This window comes from Macaca nemestrina, chromosome 18 (genome assembly GCF_043159975.1).
Source record: "Macaca nemestrina isolate mMacNem1 chromosome 18, mMacNem.hap1, whole genome shotgun sequence".
NCBI lineage: Eukaryota > Metazoa > Chordata > Mammalia > Primates > Cercopithecidae > Macaca > Macaca nemestrina.
The window spans coordinates 88,626,769-88,653,493 of NC_092142.1; the positions used below are offsets into that span (position 1 = coordinate 88,626,769).

At 56.6% G+C, this 26,725-nt stretch overlaps 2 protein-coding genes and 1 long non-coding RNA gene across 34 annotated transcripts in view; 1 reads left to right on the forward strand and 2 right to left on the reverse strand.

Moving 5' to 3' along the window:
- The window catches only part of LOC105488864 (cyclin dependent kinase 10), a 37,311-nt gene extending 16,262 nt beyond the window's left edge, over positions 1-21,049 (forward strand). For 4 of the 31 annotated variants that reach the window (XR_011616699.1, XR_011616698.1, XR_011616706.1 and 1 more), the window contains 10 exons: positions 14,237-14,309; positions 15,538-15,609; positions 16,191-16,408; positions 17,079-17,146; positions 18,078-18,130; positions 18,210-18,279; positions 18,977-19,036; positions 19,404-19,527; positions 19,603-20,019; positions 20,280-20,375. Coding sequence is in view for 11 of the 31 variants with exons in the window: in XM_071085138.1 (XP_070941239.1) it covers positions 14,237-14,309; positions 15,538-15,609; positions 16,191-16,408; positions 17,079-17,146; positions 18,078-18,130; positions 18,210-18,279; positions 18,977-19,036; positions 19,404-19,527; positions 19,603-19,947 (1,083 nt within the window). In the remaining 20 variants the exon portion in view is untranslated. The other 27 variants (XM_011753358.3, XM_071085145.1, XM_071085144.1 and 24 more) reach the window with 27 other exon arrangements.
- LOC105488865 (uncharacterized) lies at positions 5,487-10,899 on the reverse strand. Its single transcript, XR_011616721.1, has 2 exons — positions 10,761-10,899; positions 5,487-6,030 (listed from the first exon to the last, which is right to left on the reverse strand). It is a non-coding gene; the product is annotated as an uncharacterized lncRNA (long non-coding RNA).
- A 2-nt stretch (positions 21,050-21,051) lies between the features above and the next one.
- LOC105488868 (spermatogenesis associated 2 like) lies at positions 21,052-26,725 on the reverse strand. 2 transcript variants are annotated; one of them, XM_011753367.3, is made up of 3 exons: positions 26,105-26,725; positions 25,555-25,858; positions 21,052-22,953 (listed from the first exon to the last, which is right to left on the reverse strand). In XM_011753367.3, exons 2-3 carry the CDS (start codon positions 25,855-25,857, stop codon positions 21,982-21,984), a joined length of 1,275 nt encoding a protein of 424 aa, XP_011751669.2. In that variant the 5' UTR covers position 25,858; positions 26,105-26,725; the 3' UTR covers positions 21,052-21,981. The 2 variants fall into 2 exon arrangements, with proteins under 2 accessions (XP_011751669.2, XP_011751667.2); XM_011753365.3 differs by having other exon boundaries at positions 26,242-26,720.

Genomic DNA, 26,725 nt, shown 5'->3' on the forward strand with positions numbered 1-26,725 from the left:
TCACCATGTTAGTCAAGCTGGTCTTGAACTCCTGGCTTCATGATCCGCCTGCCTCGGCGTCCCGAAGTCCTGGGATTACAGGTGGCATTCATTTTTAATGTCCCTCTAGCACACTCAGACTCTCCCTCTGTATTTTGAGATGTCGATTTTGCTGATTTTTCACCTAAGAGTTCTTCCTGTGGTATGTGAATTTAGGGCTATCAAGCTGAAAATTGCCTAGGACAATGAAACAGGTTATCAAGAAATTGGGTTTAGGCCAGGTACAGTGGCTCAGGCCTGTAATCCCAGCACTTTGGGAGGCTGAGGCGGGTGGATCACAAGGTCAGGAGTTCCAGACCAGCCTGGCCAACATGGTGAAACCCTGTCACTATTAAAAATACAAAAATTAGCAGCCAGGCGCGGTGGCTCACGCCTGTAATCTCAGCACATTGGGAGGCCGAGGTGGGTGGATCACTTGAGGTCTGGAGCTCGAGACCAGCCTGGCCAAGATGGTGAAACCCTGTCTCCACTAAAAATACAAAAATTAGCTGGGTGTGGTGGCGTGCACCTGTAATCCCAGCTGCCCAGGACGCTGAGGCAGGAGAATCTCTTGAACCCAAGAAGTGGAGGTTGCAGTGAGCTGAGATGATGCCACTGCACTCCAGCCTGGGTGACAGAGTGAGACTCCATCTCAAAAAAAAAAAAAAAAAAAAGATTGAAAGAAAGAAATTGGAAGTTTAAAATAGCAAGAACAAAAGGGTCCTAGGCATCTTCTGTGTGTCTAATACAACTGTGAATCTATGAGTCGTGTGTACAATGTTTCACTACCAAAAATATATAAAAGGGTTTTAATTAATTCGGTTAAAGGAAAAAAAGCACTTAAATACTGTATCAGGAAAATATAAACTTTTTTTGAGGCAGAGTCTCGCTCTGTCACCCGGGCTGGAGTGCAGTGCCGCAGTCTCTGCTCACTGCAAGCTCGGCCGCCCGGGTTCACGCCATTCTCCATTTTTTTTTTTTTTTTTTTTTGAGACGGAGTCTCGCTGCCGCCCAGGCTGGAGTGTAGTGGCCGGATCTCAGCTCACTGCAAGCTCCGCCTCCCGGGTTCAGGCCATTCTCCTGCCTCAGCCTCCTGAGTAGCTGGGACTACAGGCGCCCGGCTAGTTTTTTGTAGTTTTTAGTAGAGACAGGGTTTCCCTGTGTTAGCCAGGATGGTCTTGATCTCCTGACCTCGTGATCCGCCCGTCTTGGCCTCCCAAAGTGCTGGGATTACAGGTGTGAGCCACCGCGCCCGGCCTGTCACAGTTTTCTTAAGTAATCTAGGTGAACTATTTTTAAAAGTTAATCAGGTAAATACAATGGAATATATACCTGTAAATAAACTTGTAATAATTTCAAATCAAAAGTTATATTAAATAATAGACACCCATTAAATGTCTAGGTCATTTCTAATTTTCCTTAAAAACAATTATATTTTAGGAAAAAATGTTTCTTAAAAAATGTTCTTATGAAAAGGAAACAGGCCAGGCGCAGTGGTTCAAGCCTGTAATCTCAGCAGGTTGGGAGGCCGAGGCAGGTGGATCACTTGAGTTCAGGAGTTCCAGATCAGCCTGGCCAACATGATGAAACCCCATGTCTACTAAAAATACAGAAATTATCCAGGCATGGTGACATGCCTGTAATTACATGCGTGTAATCCTAGTGGTACTTTGGTAGGCCAAGCTGGGTGGATTGCTTGAGCACAGGAGTTTGAGACCAGCCTGGGCAACATAGTGAGTTGTCTTTAAAAAACAAATATATGGCCGGGCGCAGTGGCTCACGCCTGTAATCCCAGCACTTTGGGAGGCCGAGGCAGGTGGATCACGAGGTCAGGAGATTGAGACCATCCTGGCTAACATGGTGAAACCCCATCTACTGAAAATACAAAAAATTAGTTGGGCGTGGTGGCGGGCGCCTGTAGTCCCAGCTACTCAGGAGGCTGAGGCAGGAGAATGGCAAGAACCCAGGAGGCGGAGCTTGCAGTGAGCAGAGACTGTGCCGCTGCACTCCAGCCTGGGTGACAGAGCGAGACTGTCTCAAAAAAAAATTAAAAAAAAAAAAATTACAGATGTAAAGATAGTTATAAGGAGGTATTTTTAGTAGGAAAAGTTAAAAGGAAAATACTTTCATATGGGAAAGAATCTTGTATGCTAAATTTTTGTTCTAAAATGGCTGGTTATTTTGGAAAGAGGGATGTTCAGGATAAAACAGGAAGACCAAGTATATTATAAATGGTTTGTGTAAGTTGTGATAAAGTTTGTAAAAAGATTTATATATACACATATATGTATATTTTAGACGGAGTCTTACCCTGTTGTCTGGGCTGGAGTGCAGTGGTGCAATCTCGGCTCACTGCAAGCTTTGCTTCCTGGGTTCATGCCATTCTCCTGCCTCAGCCTCCCGAGTAGCTGGGACTATAGGCGCCCGCCACCACAACTGGCTAATTTTTTGTATTTTTAGTAGAGACGGGGTTTCTCCATGTTGGCCAGGCTGGTCTTGAACTACTGACCTCAGGTGATCCACCCGCCTTGGCCTTCCAAAGTGCTGAGATTACAGGTGTGAGCCACCATGCCCAGCATTACAAATTATTTTATTTTTTTTATTTTTATTTTTTTAGATAGAGTCTCGTTCTGTCACCCAGGCTGAAGTGCAGTGGTGTGATCTCGGTTCACTGAAACCTCCTCCTCCCGGGTTCAAGCGATTCTCCTGGCTTAGCCTCCCAAGTAGCCGGGATCACAGACGCACACCACCATGCCTGGCTACTTTTTGTATTTTTAGTAGAGACGAGGTTTTGTCATGTTGGTCAGGCTGGTCTAGAACTCCTGACCTCAAGTGATCTGACTGCCTTGGCCTCCCAAAGTGCTGGGATTACAGGCGTCAGCCACCATGCCTGGCCTGAAAATTATACCTTATGGTCACGATGATTACAATTTAATAGATTCGTTTATAAAAGTTTAGAGATTTAATTGACCTTATGCTGTCTTTATCATTTGAGAAATTCTCTCAAAGAATAAAGGTTTCTACATTTTTTTTTTTTTTTGAAATCTTTTGAGTTATCTCAGCACCGTAAGAAAGGTAAAAACAGGGCCGGGCGCGGTGGCTCAAGCCTGTAATCCCAGCACTTTGGGAGGCCGAGACGGGCGGATCACGAGGTCAGGAGATCGAGACCATCCTGGCGAACACGGTGAAACCCCGTCTCTACTAAAAAATACAAAAAACTAGCCGGGCGAGGCGGCGGGCGCCTGTAGTCCCAGCTACTCGGGAGGCTGAGGCAGGAGAATGGCGTAAACCCGGGGGGCGGAGCTTGCAGTGAGCTGAGATCTGGCCACTGCACTCCAGCTCGGGCGACAGAGCCAGACTCCGTCTCAAAAAAAAAAAAAAAGGTAAAAACAGGAAAAAAATAAGAAAATAAAAAAAGAGGAATCTGTGAGTTACCACTGTGGCTAAGTGACTTATTTTTCAGTGTCCTGTGATCCTATTTAGTGATAGCAACTGTTTTAAACTTTTTATATTTGACAAACTTTCCAAAATCAGATTCTTTCTTCAGTTCTCATTAATTTTTATTTTTCTTTTTTTTGTGATGGAGTCTCACTCTGTTGCCCTGGCTGGAGTGCAGTGGGCAATCTCGGCTCACTGCAACCTCCACCTCCTGGGTTCAAGCGATTCTCCTGCCTCAGCCTCCCGGGCAGCTGGGACTACAGGTGCCTGCCACCACACCCGGCTAATTTTTATTTATTTTTTCTTTTTGAGACAGAGTCTTGCTGTGTCGCCCAGGCTGGAGTGCAGTGGCAAGATCTCAGCTCACTTGAACTTCCGCCTCCCGGGTTCACGCCATTCTCCTGTCAGCCTCCCGAGTAGCTGGGACTATAGGCGCCCGCTACCACACCTGGCTAATTTTTGTGTATATTTTAGTATAGACAGGGATTCACTGTGTTAGCCAGGATGGTCTTGATCTCATGACCTTGTGATCCATCCACCTCAGCCTCCCAAAGTGCTGGGATTACAGGCGTGAGCCACCGTGCCTGGCAATTTTTTGATATTACGTCCCCTGATGTCCAAAAAGAGATATATGGCTTATTTGGTATAACGAAATCATACAGGAAGCATTTTTAAATGTGAAATGGTGTTTTTCTTGGGATTATATTTATAAATGTGTTGTTAGTGTGTGTTCCAAAATTGTATGTCTGTGATTCTGATGTCTTAGTATATGGGATTAGCAGTAGTTATGATTATTATGTAAAATTATTGTGTGCCACATAAGTAACCAAATTTGCTTGCCAATTATGTCTTTTTTTTTTTTTTTTTTTCTTTTTTCTGAGACAGAGTCTTGCTCTATGGCCCAGGCTGGAGTGCAGTGGTGCAATCTTGGCTCACTGCAACCTCTGCCTCCTGGATTCAAGCGATTCTTGTACCTCAGCCTCCAGAGTAGTTGGACTGCAGGTGCATGCTACCACGGCCAGCTAATTTTTGTATTTTTAGTAGAGACAGGTTTTTTTTTTTGAAACAGAGTTTTGCTTTTGTTGCCCAGGCTTGGAGTGCAATGGCACGATCTCGGCTCACTACAACCTCCACCTTCTGGGTTCAAGCAGATCTCCTGCCTCAGCCTCTCAAGTAGCTGGGATTACAGGCATGCACCACCATGCCTGGCTAATTTTGTATTTAGTAGAGACAGGGTTTCACCATGTTGATGAGGCTGGTCTCGAACTCCTGACCTAAAGTGATCCACCCACCTCAGCCTCCCAGAGTGCTGGGATTATAGGTGTGAGCCACTGTGCCCAGCCAAGACAGGGTTTTGCCATGTTAGCCAGGGTGGTCTCAAACTCCTGACCTCAAGTTATCTGCCTGCCTTGGCCTCCCAAAGTGCTGGGATTACAGGCATGAGCCACTGTGCCCGGCCTCAATTATGTCTTTAACTGTGGCTAAGATTTTGTCATCCACAATTGTTTTTTTACTCTGATCCTTTTATACGGCGGTTTATAGTCAGCTATAGAACTCCAAGGTACTCTTCAATATAAGTTTCTGATCACTTTAGAGATTGTGCCATTAGAATAGAGTGAAAAACTTCCAAGACTCTCATTGACAGCTGCTATATTCATGAGGATTGTTCATCCAGTATTGGGCAAAAAGAGTTAATTTTATGGACTAAACTAATATAAGACTGAAATAATCTTTTTACATTTTTGCTTAAAACATTACTGATCCTTTCTGTTCTTTCAGAACCAAGAAAACTTTTTTAACTTTGAGCTATTTGCAGCTTTTAGCAATTGAGTAAAGTACACTCCTGTGAGAAAAATTTGGAACATATATATATATTTTTTAAATTTTGCTTGAGTAGCATATCTCTTTCTGATTTCTCCAAAAATTGGGAACTATTTGTGAGCACTATTTAAAAAAAAAAAAAAAAAAGTTTTCTTCTCCTTTCCCCTATCTGTATTCTAATGTCAATAGAATTATGTGCACAAGTGCAGTACAATCTGTTTTCTCTTATAATAGGACATAATTAGAGACCCTGCATATTTCACCAAGGCTTTGACTGGAATGGTATGCTTTCACATATAAACAGGCTGCTTTAAGCAATCCAGGTTGACTTATAGAGCCCATAAAAGCCCTTGGGAAAACTGGCTTCATACTGTATCCGCCCGGCAGGTTCTTCTTGCCCAGATGGAGTCAGTTGATCAAGGTGGGGAAACTGCAATATAGAAAGGGTTTAATTCACATGGACAAGTGATTATTACTGAAATCAGTCTCCCCAAGAACTCAGGGACGGGTTTTCCAAAGGTCGTTTGGGGGAAAGGGTAGGGTAGCCGGGCAGTGGTGCTTGCTGCTGGCTGGTTGTGGTGCTTGCTGCTGGCTGGTTGTGGTGCTTGCTGCTGGCTGGTTGTGGTGCTTGCTGCTGGCTGGTTGGGGGGGCCATCGTAAGGTGAGACAGGACCCTCCTTTGCTGAGTCACTTCTGGGTGGGACTCTAGGAGTAGTTGGCAGGTCCAGTGAAGCCATCATCAGCCAGTGGGTCCTGTTGGAACCGTAGGTACGAGACATGCAAAAAACCCTTGAGAGATATTGCAAAAGGCCAGTCTTAGGTTCCAATAGCATTGTGATCTGCAGGACCTCTGGAATAATGGCTGACAATTGTTGATGTCTACATCTTAGCAGAATTCAGGCTCCTTTCCTCTCCCTAGCCTGGTGGCCCCTCATTAGTTTTACAAATACAGTTGAGTTTTGGGGAGGGGCCATTATCATTTAAACTATAAACATCTCCCAAAGTTAGCCCAAGAATAACTGAAGGCAGCTTGAAAGCTAAAGGTCAAAGGGGGTTTGGCTAGATCAGATCTTCCCCAACTGGCATAATTTTCTCAGTGATACAATTTTTGTGCCCAGTCACAACACCCCCATTTTCTTTTTTTTTTTTTTTTTTTGAGACGGAGTCTCGCTCTGCCGCCCAGGGTGGAGTGCAGTGGCCAGATCTCGGCTCACTGCAAGCTCTGCCTCCTGGGTTCACGCCATTCTCCTGCCTCAGCCTCCCGAGTAGCTGGGACTACAGGCGCCCGCCACCTCGCCTGGCTAGTTTTTTGTATTTTTTTAGTAGAGACGGGGTTTCACCGTGTCAGCCAGGATGGTCTCGATCTCCTGACCTCGTGATCCGCCCGTCTCGGCCTCCCAAAGTGCTGGGATTACAGGCTTGAGCCACCGCACCCGGCCAACACCCCCATTTTTTTTTTTTTTTTTTTTTTTGAGACGGAGTCTCGCTCTGTCGCCCAGGCTGGAGTGCAGTGGCGCGATCTCGGCTCACTGCAAGCTCCGCCTCCCGGGTTCACGCCATTCTCCTGCCTCAGCCTCCCGAGTAGCTGGGACTACAGGCGCCCACAACCGCGCCCAGCTAATTTTTTGTATTTTTAGTAGAGACGGGGTTTCACCGTGGTCTCGATCTCCTGACCTTGTGATCCGCCCGCCTCGGCCTCCCAAAGTGCTGGGATTACAGGCGTGAGCCACCGCGCCCGGCCATTTTCTTATTTCTCTTTTTCTGAGACGGAGTCTCTCTCTGTTGCCCAGGCTGGAGTGCAGTGGCGCAATCTCAGTTCACTGCAAGCTCCGCCTCCCGGGTTCATGCCATTCTTCTGCCTCAGCCTCCCAAGTAGCTGGGACTACAGGCACCCGCCACCATGCCTGGCTAATTTTTTGTATTTTTAGTAGAGACGGGGTTTCACTGTGTTAGCCAGGATGGTCCCAATCTCCTGACCTCGTGATCTGCCCGCCTTGGCCTCCCAAAGTGTTGGGATTACAGGCGTGAGCCACCGCGCCCGGCCAACACCCCCATTTTCTATACCACACTGAACTCCCCCATTTTCTACATGCTGATCAAAACCAATCTGAATGGAGTCTAGGTCTGGCTTTGGGCTGTTGGGAACAGGGCCCCAAACCTGGCCATAAACTGGCCCCAAAAGTGGCCATAAACAAAATCACAAAATCTCTGCAGCACTGTGACATGCTCATGATGGCCATGATGCCCATGCTGGAAGGCTATCCGTCTACTGGAATGAGGCTCATCCAGGGAGGAAAACCGCTCAGAGGCGTTCCTGAACTTAGCATGAGCGATCTGTGCCTTAAGGACGTGCTCCTGCTGCAGATAACTAGCCAGACCCATCCCTTTATTTTGGCCTATCCTTTTATTTCCTGTAAGAAATGCTTTTAGTTAATCTATAATCTACAGAAACAATGCTCATCACTGGCTTGCTGTCAATAAATACGTGGGTAAATCTTTGTTCGCGGCTTTCAGCTCTGAAGGCCGTGAGACCCCTGATTTCCCACTCTACACCCTGTATTTCTGTGTGTGTGTCTTTAATTCCTCTAGTGCCGCTGGGTTAGGGTCTCCACGACCGAGCTGGTCTCAGCAGTGGGCAGTGGTTTAGGCCCTGCTTGCTCAACTGGATTTCAACAGTGAAGCCAGATTAGTGGACATGCTGGCTGCCCCTGATCCTGGACCTGGACCAACGGCACTTCCTAAACGTTCCACGTCGACTTTTCTTTCTCCACCTTCCAGGGCTGGGCTGTGAGATTGAAGAGGAAGGTGCCTGTGAAAATGGCTTCTATCAGCTTCAGAGGTCAGGTCTTCCATGAGTGAGGGGAGGTATCTACTTTGCAGCACCTTGTTAGGGAATGCTGACATAGCTACCTCTTCCCGCCCAGAAGCTAAGCTTAAATGCCACCCCTCAACGGAGCTTCTCTCCTGTCTTTCACTTGCTGCTGCTTATTTCTGTCACAGAACTTGACAGCATCGACATCAGCGCTTGTTTCCTTCGGTCTCCCGGAGTCCCCATGTCCTGAACACAGAGGAGGCACCCAAATGCGTGCTGAAGCCCACAACCCTGGACCAAGTGACCTGACCCTCACCTGGGGGACCCTCACCTGGAGGACCCTCACCTGGGGGACCCTCACCTGGAGGACCCTCACCTGGAGGACCTTCACCTTCACCCCTCACCTGGAGGACCCTCACCTGGAGGACCTTCACCTTCACCTCTGACCTGGGGGACCCTCTGACCTGGAGGACCCCTCACCTGGAGGACCTTCACCTTCACCTCTCACCTGGAGGACCCCTCACCTGGAGGACCCCTCACCTGGAGGACCTTCACCTTCACCCCTCACCTGGAGGACCTTCACCTTCACCTCTCACCTGGAGGACCTTCACCTTCACCTTCACCCCTCACCTGGGGGACCCTCACCTGGAGGACCCTCACCTTCACCTCTCACCTGGAGGACCCTCTGACCTGGAGGACCCCTCACCTGGGGGACCCTCACCTGAGGACCCCTCACCTGGGGGACCCTCTCACCTGGAGGACCCTCTGACCTGGAGGACCCCTCACCTGGAGGACCGTCACCTTCACCTCTCACCTGGAGGACCCTCACCTGGAGGACCGTCACCTTCACCCCTCACCTGGAGGACCCTCTGATCTGGAGGACCCTCTGACCTGGAGGACCCCTCACCTGGGGGACCCTCACCTGGAGGACCTTCACCTTCACCTCTCACCTGGGGGACCCTCTGACCTGGAGGACCTTCACCTTCACCTCTCACCTGGGGGACCCTCACCTGGAGGACCTTCACCTTCACCCCTCACCTGGAGGACCCTCACCTGGAGGACCCTCATCTGGAGGACCCTCACCTGGAGGACCTTCACCTCTCACCTGGAGGACCCTCACCTGGAGGACCCTCACCTGGAGGACCCTCACCTGGAGGACCTTCACCTTCACCTCTCACCTGGGGGACCCTCACCTGGAGGACCTTCACCTTCACCCCTCACCTGGAGGACCCTCTGACCTGGAGGACCCTCACCTGGAGGACCGTCACCTTCACCTCTCACCTGGAGGACCCTCTGACCTGGAGGACCCTCACCTGGAGGACCGTCACCTTCACCTCTCACCTGGAGGACCCTCTGACCTGGAGGACCCTCACCTGGAGGACCGTCACCTTCACCTCTCACCTGGAGGACCCTCACCTGGAGGACCTTCACCTTCACCTCTCACCTGGAGGACCCTCACCTGGAGGACCTTCACCTTCACCTCTCACCTGGAGGACCCTCACCTGGAGGACCCTTCACCTGGGGGACCCTCTCACCTGGAGGACCTTCACCTTCACCTCTCACCTGGAGGACCCTCACCTGGAGGACCCTCACCTGGAGGACCCTCACCTGGAGGACCTTCACCTTCACCTCTCACCTGGAGGGCCCCTCACCTGGAGGACCCCTCACCTGGAGGACCTTCACCTTCACCTCTCACCTGGAGGACCCTCTGACCTGGAGGACCCTCTGACCTGGAGGACCTTCACCTTCACCTCTCACCTGGGGGACCCTCACCTGGAGGACCTTCACCTTCACCTCTCACCTGGAGGACCCTCACCTGGAGGACCTTCACCTTCACCTCTCACCTGGAGGACCCTCACCTGGAGGACCTTCACCTTCATCTCTCACCTGGAGGACCCTCACCTGGAGGACCTTCACCTTCACCTGTCACCTGGGGGGCCCTCACCTGGAGGACCCTCACCTTCACCTCTCACCTGGGGGACCCTCTGACCTGGAGGACCCTCACCTGGAGGATCTTCACCTTCACCTCTCACCTGGAGGACCCTCTGACCTGGAGGACCCCTCACCTGGAGGACCCTCACCTGGAGGACCTTCACCTTTACCTCTCACCTGGAGGACCCTCTGACCTGGAGGACCCCTCACCTGGAGGACCCTCACCTGGAGGACCTTCACCTTTACCTCTCACCTGGAGGACCCTCTGACCTGGAGGACCTTCACCTTCACCTCTCACCTGGGGGACCCTCACCTGGAGGACCCTCACCTTCACCTCTCACCTGGGGGACCCTCTGACCTGGAGGACCCCTCACCTGGAGGACCTTCACCTGGAGGACCCCTCACCTGGGGGACCCTCTCACCTGGAGGACCCTCACCTGGAGGACTCTGACCTGGAGGACCCCCTCACCTGGAGAACCCTCTTACCTGGAGGACCCCTAACCTGGGGGACTCTCTGACCTGGAGGACCCCTCACCTGGGGGACCTTCTGACCTGGAGGACCCCTCACCTGGGGGACCCTCTCACCTGGAGGACCCTCACCTGGAGGACCCCTCACCTGGAGGACCCTCTTACCTGGAGGACTCTTACCTGGAGGACCCTCTCACCCCTACCTAGAGGACCTCGCCATATGAAGGACTCCCACCTGGAGGACCCTCTTACCTGGGGGACCCCATCTCACCTGGAAGACCTTCATCTGAATAATCGCCGTGGCCTCCCACTACGGCGCAGCCGGGTCGGGTGCCCGGGCTTCACCCTAAAATAAGGCCCGAACTGCAGCAGTCGGAGCGGGTCCCTGGGGCGGAGCGCCTAGGGCGGACCCGCGGGAGCGTCTCTTGGTAACCGTTGGTAAGGAGAGGAAGCCCGGAAAGGAGCTTTCGCGCACGCGCCGCGGGGCCGTCCGCGTCTGCGCCTGCGCGCACAGGAGGCGTGGCCAGCGCTGGGCATGGCGGAGCCAGACCTAGAGTCGGAGCAGATCCGTCTGAAGTGTATTCGTAAGGAGGGCTTCTTCACGGTGCCTCCGGAACACAGGGTGCGCGGGGGGCCACCCGGGCAGCTCTGCGCGCTTCGCTAGCGGCACTGCTTGGCCGGAACTGGGGAGTCTCGTGTCGCGCTGCCGCGCCGAAGCTTCCGGCACGGGCCGGAGCGACAGTCCCAGAGTTCCCCGCGGCGGGGGCGGAGGGCGGGGCGGGCTCGGGACTCGGACGGGCGGTCCCCGGAGATCTCGGGGGGCCGGGGCGGGCTCGGGGATGCCTCGCGCCCGCAGAGAGACGGGCCCGCGCCGTGGGAAGAGCAGGCTCCGGGCTCCAGCTCAGCGCCCGGGCCGGGCTTTGCAGGCTGAGCCGCGAGCCGCTTGCTTCTGTGAAAAATTTACTCGCGCGACGAGTTGGGGCTTGAAGGCTCCCGCTGGGGTTGGGCTGCATCGGGCGGGCTCCGGCGCTGCCTGGCGGCTTCACGCGAGCCCTGGCGCGCGGCCCTTGCAGAGGTGCCGGTGCCTCCGTCTGCAGAGACCAGGAGGGAGCCTCGGGGCGTTGGGCGATGTCGCCCAGGTGCACGGCTGGTGGGGGCGGACAGGCTTGAACTTTGGCCGCTGGTTTGTGTTTTAACTGCTGGCTGGTGCTCTGAGAGGACAAGCCACGTGTTCAGTAAGAATCATTAACAGATCGTGGCTGGATGACAACAGGAGCCACACTTGGCTCATTCAGACGCGCAGCAGGCGCTCACCGCGTTGAGTCCCGTGCTGGACTCGGGTGAAGTAGTGATTTGGCCTTATCCTTTTTTGTTTTTTGAGACAGAGTCTCGCGCTCTCGCCCAGGCTAGAATGTAGTGGCATGATCAGGGCTCGGTGCATCGTCAGCCTCCTGGGCTCAAGTGATTTTCCCGCCTTGGCCTCCCAAAGTGCTGGAATTACAGGCGTGAGCCACCGCATCCGGCCTGGCATGGCCTTTCTTTGTGTTCAGGAAATGTGACAAGGATTTGGACACCCAGAAATAAGAAGGGTGTGGAGAAGAGCACAAGCAGAGGATGTGAGAAGAGGGATTAAGGCAGGAAAGGGAGGTTGAGGCTAGGCCATCAGTGAGTGCCAGGCCAGATGCTTCTGACTCGGTCTCCAGGTGTCAGGAAAGAATCAGAATGAGAACAAAGGCCAGCCAGTGGCTCACACCTGTAATCTCAGCAGTCTGGGAGGCTGAAGTGGGAGGATTGCTTGAGCCCAGGTTTGAGACTGAGGGTTAAGAGAAGGGAAGCCGGGAAATGGGGCCGTGAGGTTTCAGACTTTGCTACATGTGCTTTTTTCTTTTTTTTTTGGAGACGGAGTCGCTCTGTCACCCAGGCTTGAGTGCAGTGACGCAGTCTTAGCTCACTGCAAGCTGCACCTCCCGGGTTCACGCCATTCTCCTGCCTCAGCCTCCCGGGTAGCTGGAACTACAGGTGCCTGTCACCACGCCCGGCTAATTTTTTCATATTTTTAATAGAGTTAATGGGGTTTCACCATGTTCGCCAGGATGGTCTCCATCTCCGGACCTCGTGATCTGCCCGCCTCGGCCTCCCAAAGTGCTGGGATTACAGGCATGAGCCACGTCCCCCCCGCCTACATGTGCTTGTTAGATCCATGGAGAACGGCACAGACTCTACTAGGACAGAGACCCCAAAATATAGGGCCTTAAGATGATGCCTTTCTTCACTCTCCCCTAACATTCTGGAGAGAAGCAGTTTTTTTGCACAGGTGGGCCAGGCATTCTGGTTCTGTTTGTCTTCCCGTCACTGAGGCGAGGAGAGGTGAAAGCTTCCTTTCACCTGGAAGTCACACAGTCCCTTCAGCTCACATCCCAAGGCCAGATGCCACTGGGTAGCGTTTCATATCTTACAGGAGGTAGTGACATAGGGATGCTGGGACAGCAGCCTCTGCCGCAGATGTAGTTTTGTACATGGGATTGAAAGGGAGTATCTGAGTGGCCGCCTCTGATATTTCTTGCAAAGCATTGGCCCAGTATCGTCACCACCTTTTCTCATCAGAAAAACCCAAGAGGCGAGGCACGGTGGCTCACGCTTGTAATCCTAGCACTCTGGGAGGCTGAGGTGGGTGAATCAGTGTCAGGCCTCTGAGCCCAAGTCAAGCCATTGCATCCCGTGACTTGCACCTATACGCCCAGATGGCCTGAAGTAACTGAAAAATCACAAAAGAAGTGAAAATGGCTGGTCCTTGCCCTAAGTGATGACATTACCTTGTGAAATTCCTTTTCCTGGCTCATCTTGGCTGAAAAACTCCCCCACTGAGCGCCTTGTGACCCCCACTCCTGCCCACCAGAGAACAACCCCCTTTCTACTGTAATTTTCCTTTACCTACCCAAATCCTATAAAACGGCCCCACCCTTATCTCCCTTCGCTGACTCTTTTCGGACTCAACCCGCCCGCACCCAGGTGATTAAAAAGCTTTATTGCTCGCACAAAGCCTGTTTGGTGGTCTCTTCACACGGACGTGCATGACAATCAGGAGATCGAGACCATCCTGGCTGACATGGTAAAACCCCGTCTCTACTAAAAATAGAAAATTGGCCGGTTGTGGCACGTGCCTGTAGTCCCAGCTACTCAGGAGGCTGATGCTGGAGAATCACTTGAACCCAGGAGGTGGAGCTTACAGTGAACCAAGATCTTGCCACTGCACTCCAGCCTGGGCAACAGAGCGAGACTCAGTCTCAAAAAAAGAAAAAAGTCCGGCCGTGGTGGCTCACGCCTGTAATCCCAGCACTTTGGGAGGCTGAGGCGGGCGGATCATGAGGTCAGGGGAGATTGAGACCATCCTGGCTAACACAGTGAAACCCCGTCTCTAGTAAAAATACAAAAAAAAAAAAAAAAAATAGCTGGGCAGGGTGGTGGGTGTCTGTAGTCCTAGCTCCTCGGGAGGCTGAGGCAGGAGAATGGAGGGAACCCGGGAGGAGGAGCTTGCGGTGAACCAAGATCACGCCACTGCACTCCAGCCTGGGTGACAGAGTGAGACTCCGTCTCAAAAAAAAAAAAAAAACAGCCTGAGCATGTGGTTGCCTTTCTGCTTGGTGAGCAAGACGTGAGTGGGCTCCCTGGTACAAATTCCATTTGAAATTTCCTCAGTTGTTCCATCAGCTGCCAGATTTCCACACTGGCAACACCGTTCTTTTTCAGCTGGGACGATGCCGCAGTGTGAAGGAGTTTGAGAAGCTGAACCGCATTGGAGAGGGTACCTACGGCATTGTGTGTGAGTGGCCAAGGCCAGAGCGTGTAGCCGCAACTCGTGGCTGTGACAGTGTGGGATGAGACTGTTGAAGCGGCAGCTGCGTTGGGCTGGATGGGACTCAGACCCTGTACTCTAAACCAGGGCAGAAACTTGTTCGCAACTTTAATTCCTGGTGTAGTCATCACAAATGTTACACCATTTCTGGATAAACGGAAGCATCCAGTTGCTAATGCCCATAAACCAAATGTGTCACGCAGAGTAGAGAGAACTGTCAGAGAAATCAAATACAGAACTTTCCAGAAGCGGCAGGAGGTGGACACGATGCTCATGTCTATAACCTCAGCAACTCTGGAGGGGTCACCTGAGCCCAGGTGGTTTTTCCTTTTGTTTGTTTTTGAGATGGGTTTTGCTCTATTGCCCAGGCTGGAGTGCAGTGGCATCACCACAGCTCACTGCAGCCTCGACCTCCCAGGCTCAAGTGATCCTCCCACCTCAGCCTCCTGAGTATCTGGGACCACAAGAGTACAGAATCACACCCGGCTGATTTTTTGATTTTTGGTAGAGATGGGATCTCCCTATGTTGCTCGGGCTGGTCTTGAACTTCTGGGCTCAAATGATCCTCCTGCCTCAGCCTCCCAAAGCACTGGGATTACAGGTGCGAGCCACTGCACCCGGCGAAGCCTAGGAGTTTGAGGCTGCAGTGAGCTGTGATCGCGCCACCGCACTCCAGCCTTGGCAACAGAGGGAGACCCTGTCTCAAAAAAACCAAAACCACCACACACAACTGAAGCTCATAACAGCTGTGAAATTGGCGTAGATCATTCTGGAAGCTGCACACATTGGCACGGTGTTGTGTAGAGCCATCTTCACACAAAATAAGGTTCACTTTTTTCTACATAGAGTACCTTGCTTGCTTTTAGGACATTACAAGAGCTCAAAGCTGTGATCTGCGTGCCGAGGAGGCGCACAGGGAGAGCCTGGAGCCACAGAACTGAGTGGCTGGAGGCCAGGGTCCAGCACAGAGCAAAGCTGGGCACCCCCTGCGCAGTTCCAATGAGGAAACCCCCCCAGGGAGCAGGTGTCTCGGGCTGCAGGTGTTGCACAGAGTGCGGATTGAGTGTCACGGGCAGGAGGTTGTCAGAGGAGAGAACGGGGACCCCTGTGGCTCATGGAGAGGTTCCTGTGCAGCACTAGGGGGCCCACGAGGGGCATCGAGATGGACGTCGTCACCAACGCGTTTCCATTGCAGATCGGGCCCGGGACACCCAGACAGATGAGATTGTCGCGCTGAAGAAGGTACGGATGGACAAAGAGAAGGATGGTGAGCAGGAAGATGGGGTGCTGGGACCCCACACTGGGAGGAGGCAGAAAGGTGTGACAAGGAGGAGGATGGTGAGCAGGAGGATGGGGTGCTGGGACCCCACGCTGGGAGGAGGCAGAAAGGTGTGACAAGGATGGTGAGCAGGAGGATGGGGTGCTGGGACCCCACACTGGGAGGAGGCAGAAAGGTGTGACAAGGAGGAGGATGGTGAGCAGGAGGATGGGGTGCTGGGACCCCACGCTGGGAGGAGGCAGAAAGGTGTGAGTTACCTGAAGTTTCCTCAGAGCGACTGCACGGTGGCTGTAGGGGGCCATCCTCTGGGCGGGTTCTGGCGTGGCCCAGCGCGTCACCCCCAGGTCCACACGCGGCCTCAGCTGTCTGCCGGGAGGGCTCTGTGGTCTCCATCCCCTCCTCCTCCTGCAGGCTCAGCTCTGCTGTCCCCTCCACCCCCAGCACCTGCCTGTGTAGGCAGGGCCCTGCCACGCCCCAGACGGATGTCCATGGTGGCTAGAGGTGCTGATGCGTATTTGGTCAAGAAAGAGTTAAAAGTGCTTATTGGGGTCTCCCTGATCTTCCCTGAGGTGGGGACAGCTGCAGCGACTGGCATCAGGTGTTCATGAAGCCCCGGGAGTGGCTGGGGTCGGGGGTCCCCGTCATCACTGGGGTGGGGCTCGCTGAGGCCGCCTCCCTCCCCAGGCATCCCCATCAGCAGCCTGCGGGAGATCACACTGCTGCTCCGCCTGCGTCACCCCAACATCGTGGAGCTGAAGGAGGTGGTTGTGGGGAACCACCTGGAGAGGTACGCGGTCTCCTGCTCTGTGCATCGGGCCCCAGGGAGCATGTATCTTGGGCTAGAGGTGTCGCACAGAGTGAGGACTGAGTGTCACTGGGCACGAGGTTGTCAGAGAAGAGATGGCCCCACCTCACTGCCTGGCCCAGCCCGTTGTCAGAGGCGGACACAGGTTGTCCTGCCCATGTCCCCTCCTGCAGCAGGGGAGGGTCCACTTTGACCCCTTAGAAGGCCGGAGGGTGGTATGCATCTTCTGTTTCTTCTAGCATCTTCCTGGTGATGGGTTACTGTGAGCAGGACCTGGCCAGCCTCCTGGAGAATATGCCAACACCCTTCTCGGAGGCCCAAGTGCGTGGCAGAGGGCCTGGGGTGGGGGAATGGGCTTCATGGGCCCTTGTGGTGCACATTTATAACAAAACAGGGCCACCTGGGGATTTGCAGAGCTGCTGCTGCCTCTGCCTCCGCCTCCCAGTGTGTCAGTGAGCTTCAGCGAGGTAGAATTCCTGTGGTGGGGGCATCTGGTGGGAGCATGCGGCCCCGGGGCCGAGAGCCTTGCGAGGGCACTGGTTTCCTGGGCTGTTGTGACTGCCAGTCCTGCTGGCCACTGTGGGTGTGGCCGGGCCGGGCCGGGCTTCCCTGCAGGCTCAGCCTGACCTGGCACCTCTGACCCTCTACACAGGTCAAGTGCATCGTGCTGCAGGTGCTCCGGGGCCTCCAGTATCTGCACAGGAACTTCATCATCCACAGGTGGGTGACGGCCTGCCAGAGTCGGAAGCACAGATTCCGCTGAGGCCTGACTCTGCTGCTTCCTATGGAAAGTTACTAAAAGCTCAAGGGTTCCCAGCTGCAGCAGCTGCCCACTGCCCACTCCATTTGTGTTTTATTCTGAAACAGAAAAGGGGTCTCTCTGTGTTGCCCAGGCTGGTCTCAAACACCTGGGCTCAGGTGATCCACCCGCCTCGGCCTCCCAAAGTGCTGGGATTACAGGTGGGAGCCACCGCGCCTGGTCATGCACTCCCAGTTTTAAAAGGCTCAAACATTAAGAGCATGTATGGGTTCATGAAAATAAAAATAATAAAGATACTAGGCCAGGCACGGTGGCTCATGCCTGTAATCCCAGCACTTTGAGAGGCCGAGGCGGGCGGATCACGAGGTCAGGAGATTGAGACCATCCTGGCTAACACGGTGAAACCCCGTCTACTAAAAATAAAAAAAAAAATTAGCCGGGTGCGGTGGCGGCGCCTGTAGTCCCAGCTACTCGGGAGGCTGAGGCAGGAGAATGGCGTGAACCCGGGAGGCGGAGCTTGCAGTGAGCCGAGATCGCACCACTGCACTCCAGCCTGGGCAACAGTACGAGACTCTGTCTCAAAAAAAAAAAAGATACTAAAAAGCCCAAACATGAGAAAATGTGCAGGAAGTCTATGGACATCGGTGCTGTGGGAGAGGTCTTATCCCCCGGTGACCCTCGCCCTCTGGTGTGGGCATCAGTGCCGTGGGGGAGGTCTCATCCCCCCGGTGGCCCTCGCCCTCTGGTGTGGCATGTCAGTGCCGTGGGGGAGGTCTCATCCCCCGGTGACCCTCGCCCTCTGGTGTGGCATGTCAGTGCCGTGGGGGAGGTCTCATCCCCCCGGTGACCCTCGCCCTCTGGGAACCACCTGCCACTGTTTTTCTATCACAGGGACCTGAAGGTTTCCAACTTGCTCATGACTGACAAGGGCTGTGTGAAGACAGGTGGGTGCAACTTGTGCCAGGCCCTGTCCCTAGATTGTCAGCTCTCACTTGGTGACACACACTCCCCTTTCTGCTACAGCGGATTTCGGCTTGGCCCGGGCCTATGGCGTCCCAGTAAAGCCAATGACCCCCAAGGTGGTCACTCTCTGGTAAGTCCTTCTGAAGCGTGGTGGCCCCTGGGGACCAGGCCTGCCTGGTGGAGGGCTCCTTGCGACGTCAGTCTGAAGCCGCAAATGGCCTTGGGAATGTTAAGCTATAGGGTTTGTGCAAACTCATAAACGCTGGGTCTAGGACAGTCTCCAGGACACAGCAGGGCTGTCCCACAAAATGGTGAGAGCCGGGCTCAGTGGCGTCAAGGGACCTGCCTAGCTGAGACACACCTCGCCCTGAGAGCCAGAAACGCACTGTGGCCGGGAAACCGTCTCTGGAGGGAAGGCCGCTTCCGACTGAAGGATGGGCAGCTTGCATGGTTTCCCTGGTTCTTCCTCTTGGATACTTTCAGCCAGACAGGGTCATGCTTAGCAAGGGCTGAACATCAGAGTTGGTCAGACATAGGTCAGGACGCCACGTCGTGTCGTCCCCATCTGAGAACAGGTTGGTGGTGGCTGGTGTGGCTGTGTGCTGAGGGTCTGTGGTCCCTGCGACTCTCAGGACGCCGCTGCACGTGCCGCCACCGGCAGCCATTGCTGTGTGCGCCACCTAGATCTGCAGGGCTTGGGGCAGAGGGTGCTCCCAGTTGGGACAGGTTTCCAGGTCACCACAGGCTCTCAGGGAGGCTGTGTCCTGTGGAGGCCTGGGCTGGGGGAGAGGAGCCGGCCGTACTGAGGTGGGTGCTGCTTTGTGCAGGTACCGAGCCCCCGAACTGCTGTTGGGAACCACCACGCAGACCACCAGCATCGACATGTGGTGAGGAGCGGTTACTGCTCCCGGGTCCTCTGGAAGGGCTGGGACGGGAGCTGGGGCACCTGGTTCCTGAGCTCAGCCTCAGGGAGGGGCAGGACTGCAGTGGGGTCTTTGCCAGCCTCCCACTCCCAGGGAGGTGGGCCTGAGCCTGGGAACCCAGGAGGAGGTGTGAGAACTTAGCTTGCTGTGGAGCACAGAGGTCTGCAGCAGGCACGCCTGCCTCTGCCCTTGTCACCCTGGGAGGCCTGCAGGGCCCGCGTGGGGAGCCAGTGGTCCCTGCCTATCCTTCACAGTGTCCCTGACCCAGCGTGCCTCGCGCTGGCGGGGTCAGCAGAGGTCTGGCCGCAGTGAGGTCCGCTGTTCTCCGCAGGGCCGTGGGTTGCATCCTGGCCGAGCTGCTGGCGCACAAGCCCCTTCTCCCTGGCACGTCTGAGATCCACCAGATCGACTTGATCGTGCAGCTGCTGGGGACGCCCAGTGAGAACATCTGGCCGGTGGGTGTCCTGGGCAGACCCGCAGCCCCCTGCCCGTGCCCACGCCCTCTGCGCCTCAGCTCCTGCCTCCCATAGGGCTTTTCCAAGCTGCCGCTGGTCGGCCAGTACAGTCTCCGGAAGCAGCCCTACAACAACCTGAAGCACAAGTTCCCGTGGCTCTCGGAGGCCGGTCTGCGCCTGCTGCACTTCCTGTTCATGTACGACCCGAAGAAAAGGTGCTGTCTCTGCCCGGGGGGCAGGGCCCCCACCACCCGCACTGTCGAGGCCGTTTCCCAGAGCCCAGCCTCACTGCGGCGGAGAGGCCGCTCCCCAGGCACAGCCGCTCAGCGGTTTCTGGCCACCAGGCTTCCTTTGAGAACTTCAATCACAGCTGCTCAGCTGGGTGGGAGACGAGGAAGCCGGACTCACGAGTCGCACTAATGCAGGCTGCCTCCTCCAGGGCGACGGCCGGGGACTGCCTGGAGAGCTCCTACTTCAAGGAGAAGCCCCTACGTGAGTGTCCAGGGTTCCTCAGACTCGCTCTGCGGGGAGCAAAAACGGCTGGGAGCCCGTTTCGCCAGGGGTGGGTGGTGGAGAATTGGCCTGGTGCCCTCACTGACGGCACCCCCTTTCTAGGGTAAGAGGACAGGGGCATGTGGAGGCACAGACAGCCGAGGGCCAGGTCCAGAGGCAGAGCTGGACTCAGACCTGGGCCTGCTTCCCCTATCTGGGGCCCTGCCCCGCCCAGCACTGAGCCACCCTTCTCCCTGCAGCCTGTGAGCCGGAGCTCATGCCCACCTTCCCCCACCACCGCAACAAGCGGGCCGCCCCGGCCACCTCTGAAGGCCAGAGCAAGCGCTGTAAACCCTGACGGTGGGCCTGGCATACGCCTGTATTCCCACACCATGTCTTTCGGGCGGCGGTGTCCGTGAAGGGTGCTAGGAGCTGACGAGGTGCCTGGGACCCAGCTCATCCCCTTGACTGACTTCCTCCCACTGTCTACCCTGAACCCACTACTGCTCCCAAAAACAGGCAGGGCATGAATGCAGGGTGACACGGGGGCACCCTGGAAGGGCGGGTCTGGCGGCCCCATCTGTGGCCGCAGGGGTCCTGCTGTGTTGGAAACATGGGACCACTGAGGGGTCTCGTGCGGCTCTCCTCCTCGCTGTACTGGAAGCACGGGACCACTGCTTCCTGGGAGGAGTGGCGGCTGCAGTCCCCCCACTGTCTTCGAGTTGTGGTGGATGCTGGCCTGGGATCAGCGGGCCCGGAAGACCTTTGTATCCCCCCTCAGTTGCCTGGGGTGCCCTGTGCATGGGTCGGCTGTGGTGACCCCAGGTGGGCCTGGCAGGACTCCAGATGAGGACAAGAGGGACAAGGTGTGGGGTGGGAGCCACAATTGAGGATGCCCCAAGACCACTGAGAGCCCTGGGCTGGGGGCTGAGCTATATCCCTGCTCCCCACGGGGGCCCCAACAGGGGGTCATGGCTCAGATGCTGAGCAAAACTGTAGGCTCTTGTTGGATAAAAGCTTTCTTAACAGACATGGTTTCACCAGCGTTTAATGTGCTCTGATGCTGACCATCCCTCTGTGTGCTGGGGAGGAAGAGGGTGGGGAGGAAGAGGGTGGGGAGGAGGGTAGGGAGAGCAGGCTCAGCTTCCAGTGGATGCACCCTGCCCCCTCCCTCGCCAGACCCGAGGTTAGGGCAGAGCCATCTTCTCTCCGGCCTGTGGGCTGCACCCAAGGGGAGGGGAGGGGCATCGTTACCACTGGACTGACCAAGACCCAGCCGCCTGGGTGTCCTGCCTACAGCCCCTCCGCCCAGCAGCAGGGACGCTCAGGCCTTCCCAGCCATCTACTGCTGCCTGTTCCTGCGGCTCTCGGGCACCTCCACATCTGGTTTGAGGTCAGGTCCTTTCCTGTCTGTGGGCCCAGCTGCTGAGCCACCCAAGGGGAGGGCTGGGGTCCCCGAAGCCAGGTCAGCCATGCACCCAGCAGAGCCCCCCAGATCGGCCCCAGCAGAGCTTGGCAGGGGGACCTCAGTGTCACCAACAGGCCCTTGAGGACACCCGTGTGGAGAATCCCTGGGACACATGGAGGACCAAGTCCTGAGCCCCATACTGCAGGGAGCGGGCCCGGAGCCGCAGGCCTTGGGGCACAGGGTCCTTCTCAGAGACAGGTTCAGGCACTGGCTGGAACAGGCTGGACCCCTCTGCCCAGCACATGTGGGCATCTGGGTTCCGAGGGCGGGGAAATGTGGAAAGGCTCCTGCGGGCCAGCTTAGGCCTGCTGCCCTTGGAGCTTTCCATGGAGAGTCCCACCTCCAGCAGGGGTTGGCCAGGACTCTTCAACCCCCTGCTGTGCCCAGAACTCCCCCAGGGACAAGGTGACCAGAGGCCCAGACCCCTCGCCAGCAAAGAGAAAAGCACCACGGGAGCTGTCTCCCAAGAGCCCTTGACCTGGGGCCCCGCTGGCCTAGGGCCGGGCCCCGGGACTACTGTAGAGCAGAGTGTCCATCTGTGCACGCTGCAGCCACAAGCGCCGCTGGGCGTCACCAAGCAGCACACGCAGCGAGTGGCCCGGGCGGCAGGCGGGCAGGGCTGCACAGTGGGCAGCGTGCAGCTGGCGACAGGTGTCACAGCAGAGGGTGGGCAGGGCGCCAGGGGACAGGCAGCTGTGTGCCTGGTAGCCTGGGGGCTCAGAGACAGACCTATAGGCTGAGGCCGGTACCCCCTCTGCCCGAATACGCCTCGGGCTGGCCCCTGCAGAGCTTTCAGGGGTGGCCAGGTCCCCAGGCCTACTCAGCTCACGGCGCAGAGACACGAAGGAGAAGGCGGAGGGTTCTGGTTCTAGCCCCTCCTCCAAGGCCCCATAGGGTGGGCTGCTGGCCTGTGGCAGCTCCTCAGCTGGGGGCTCCCAGGCCCGGCCCCCAGTGCCCCACAGTTTGGCACTCTGCTCCCACAGTGGCGGCCTGTAGGCCACCTCTGCCGAGGGCGAGTCAGGGCCTGGTGACGGCTCCCCATACAGGCTGGCGTCCTCCGACCCCTCGTCCTCCTGCAGGTCCCGATATAAGTCCAGCGGGGCCCTGTAAGCAGCAGGGGAGCCTCGGGGGGGCAGGGGTGGAGGCTCCTCATCCTGGGCCAGCCGCTGCTGCAGCCAGGCCACACAGGAAGCCACGTCCCCGCTGGCACGCCGTGCCTGCAGCAGCTCCTCAGCTGGTAGTACACTGGTGCCCAGCTGGGCCAGCACCTCGCCCAGGATCTCACACTCCAGCCGGAGAGCGAAGCAGCCCAGGGCCACCTGCACCAGCTGGCAGGCGGGGGGCAGGGCGGTCACCATGAGCCGGTGGCTGTCCCTGCGCACGTAGCCCATCTTCTGGAAGCTCTTCAGGAGGAGGTCGTCTGAGAGCACACCCTTCAGCACGTGCACGTAGCCCCCGGAAAATGTCTGCAAGGGAGCGGCCTGGTCAGTGCTGCCCACCCTCCCATAGGCCGGACCCTAGGATACAGTGGGTCCGGGATCTGTCGGCTCAGGCCTTGGCAGCTTCTGATGCTCAGGCCCAACCCCAGAGACTAGGCTTAGTCAGTCTGGGCCAGGCCCAAACACGAGAATTTGTTGTTGTTGTTGTTGTTTTGAGACAGAGTCTCAAAAGTGCAGACCACTGGTGCACTGTCTGGAGTGCAGTGGTGCAATCTCAGCTCACTACAACTTCTGCCTCCCAGGTTCAAGCAATCCTCCTGCCTCGGCCTCCCGAGTAGCTGGGATTACAGGTGCACGCCACCACGCCCCGCTAATTTTTGTATATTTAGTAGAGACGAGGTTTCACCATGTTGACCAGGAAGGTCTTAATCTCTTAACCTCATGATCCCCCCGCCTTGGCCTCCCAAGTGCTGGAATTACAGGTGTGAGCCACCACGCCCGGCCGAATTTCTTAAAATTTAATGGAAAAAACAACTAATACATTAACCTGGCTCACGAATCAGAACAAACTAAAGAGCTTACTGAGAAATTCCACTGTTCTGGGTTCCCACCACTCCCTTCACCCGTGGAGATGGCCTAATCTAGTTTTGAATGTATTTGCCCATACAGATTTTGTTTGCCCCTTTTATGAGGTAGCCCACCCCCGTTTTTTTTCACCTCTTTTCTTTGTAAGGTTTCTAACCAAAGCTAGACAGGTAGCCTCTTAAACGTGTTGTTCTGAACTTTGTTCTTTTCCATTATATTCTAGAAGATCAGGACGGAAGCTGTAGCATTCATTTCCCCTGCTGTGTAGTATTCCACCACGGGGGTGTAGCATCTGTTTTCAGAGCCCTACAGAGGCTGTCTGTGCACTGGGCTGACAGCCATGGGATAGCAGAAGGGTGAGTGCTTCCTTTTTTTTCTTCTTTGAGACGAAGTCTCGCTCTGTCACCAGGCTAGAGTGCAATGGCACTATCTTGGCTCACTGCAACCTCCACCTCCCAGGTTCAAGTGATTCTCCTGCCTCAGCCTCCTGAGTAGCTGGGGTTACAGGCGCCACCACCACACCCGGCTAATTTTTGTTTTTTGTTTTTTGTTTTTTGAGACGGAGTCTCGCTCTGTTGCCCAGGCTGGAGTGCAGTGGCCGGATCTCAGCTCACTGCAAGCTCTGGCTTCCGGGTTCCCGCCATTCTCCTGCCTCAGCCTCCCGAGTAGCTGGGACTACAGGCGCCCGCCACCACGCCTGGCTAATTTCTTTTTATATTTTTAGTAGAGACGGGGTTTCACCGTATTAGCCAGGATGGTCTCGATCTCCTGACCTCGTGATCCGCCTGTCTCAGCCTCCCAAAGTGCTGGGATTACAGGCGTGAGCCACCGCTCCCGGCTAATTTTTGTATTTTTTAATAGAGATGGGGTTTCACCATGTTGGTCAGGCTGGTCTCGAACCCCTGGCCTCATGATCCGCCCACCTCGGCCTCCCAAAGTGCTGGGATTACAGGCGTGAGCCACCGCGCCCGGCCCAGGGTGAGCGCTTTCTAGCCTACAGTTAAGTGAAGAACTAAAGGAACCTCAGGACAATCACTGCGGGCGTCTCCTCACTAAAATTCCCTAACTCAGGCACTCCCAGCATCTAATGGCATGACACGGCCCATGTGTGGAACACCCAGGGCCTGCAGCACTCAGCTCGGGGCTTCGATTCATTCCTCTGGCCCCATGAACTGGACTGTTCTTGTGTCCCTGTCTCAGGGGAGGAAAGGGGCTGAGATTAGCTAACTTGGCCAAGGCCTCGAGGCCAGGAGGCAGCAGGACTAGGTCCAAACCAGGGCTGCCCAGCACTGAAGCCGGTTATTCCCCTGCCCTGCCCCGCTGGGAGGCCTCAAGGGCGGGCCTGTCCGTCTCCCTCATGAATGAGAGTCCTGGCCCCTCCGACCAGCAGGTGTCCCCGGGGAGCCGCGGAGAGACGGCCGCTGCCATGGCAACCGGCGGAGGCGTAGCTCGCCCACGTGCGCAGTAACGTCATCGGCTTCCTACTCTTCCGAATTAGCTCAGAGCTCCCGGCGGCCCTGCCCCCTCCTGCCGCCAGGAGCTCACCTAGAGGGGCCAGGCCAGCCATAGGGCACAGCCTCCAGCCCTGGGCACAGCCTCCGGCCCCAGGCCGAGGAGTTCACTAGGTCTGTGCCAGCCCTGAGACTTCACAGGGATGCACCCATCTGCTGTCCTCCTCTGCAAATGGGATTGGCCCATATCCTAGAGGAACTAGGATGACCACGAGACCTCAAATCCCTTCTGTGCCCCTGTCCTAATATTTCCATGGCAACTGGAGCCGCGAGGCCTCTTAGGGAAGACACTGACGCAAGCTCTCAGGGCAGGACCCCGTAGGGAGCACCCAGCCTGCCCTCGCCCACCCCATGATCTCAGCCCTAGGAGTGGGTGCCCCCACACGCCCACGACCCCTCAGCGCTCGGAGCCTTGAGAAGCCCACCGGGCACTGAGGATACCTCTCCCCCGAAAGGCGTGGTCCCGCACAGTCGACGGCCCCGCGACCCGCAGGCCAGGACGAGGGGCGCGCTCCTCCTGACCTCCGCCTACCTTGATGGTGGTGAACTCCTTCCTCCAGGGCAGCAGGTACAGGTGCACCGCGGCCAGTTCCAGCAGCTCGAAGGCGCGGGCCAGGCCGCGTAGCGCGGGCGCCAGGTCGGCGCGGCCCCACAGCCCGTCGGTGAGCAGCGCCAGCGCGTCGTCCTGCAGCGCCCCGTGCAGGTCGAAGTCCTCCACCAGGATCTGCCAGAGCACCGCGCGCAGCGAGGGGTCCCCGCACACGCCCGCGCGGCCCCGTCGCAGCTCGCGCTCCAGGCACAGGCGGTAGTCCTCGGACAGCGAGCTGCTGCCCATCCTGCGGGGGGCGGGGGTCAGGGACCTACGGCCGCGCCCCGCCAGCCGCTCTCTCCCCGGGCCCCCACCCAGCGTCCCCAGGACCCCTCGAGCCTGGAGACCCCCCCCACCGGCTGGGCGCCGCCGGTACCTTCGGCACCCCCTACCCTGGAGACCTCGGCCCCATCAGCTGTCCGCCCACCCAGCGATCCAGGTCCCTCCAGCCGGGCGCCCCCGCACCTCCAGCCCCTCCCTCCAGCCCGGGTACCTCGGCCTTCCAGGGGCGCCCCCGGTTATCGACCGCACCCTTCTCTAGACACGCGCTTCCGCCCGTTGAGCCCTCTCCCGACCAGAGCCCCTTCGCCCGGCAGACAGAGCTGCGGACCCCGCGGGCGACGGCGCTACCTGTCTGTCCCCAGCGCTCTCCAGCCGCCGCCGCTCAGTTCGGGCCTCCCCGCGCGCCGCGCGCTTCCGCCGGGAGCCGGCTCCGCCCGGGGTCCGCGGCCGTGACGCTAGGGGCGGGGCTTGGCACAGGCCCCGCCTCTGGCTAATTTAGGAGGGCGGGGCCTGTGCGCCTGGGCGGGGCCTGGTGGAAGCAAGGGAGGCGGCGGCGTCCCGCCCGGCCGAGCACCTGCGCGAGGCACCCCGAGAGCCTCCTGTCACCGCGTCGCCCGTCCCCTTACGGGACCGATATCGTTCACGACGCCCCTGGGTCGAGGGCTGCGGGCTCATGGCAGGCGCTCAGTGAACGTTGTGCCTGGGCCGCTCCTCCCCACGAGACGGGGACGCAGCCCCGGGCGCCTCGGCCGCGAGGAAGCAGGTGCGCGGGCTCGTCCCCTGTGGGGCGGGGCCGCAGGCATTACCTGACGGGGATTGGCTGGATCCTGGG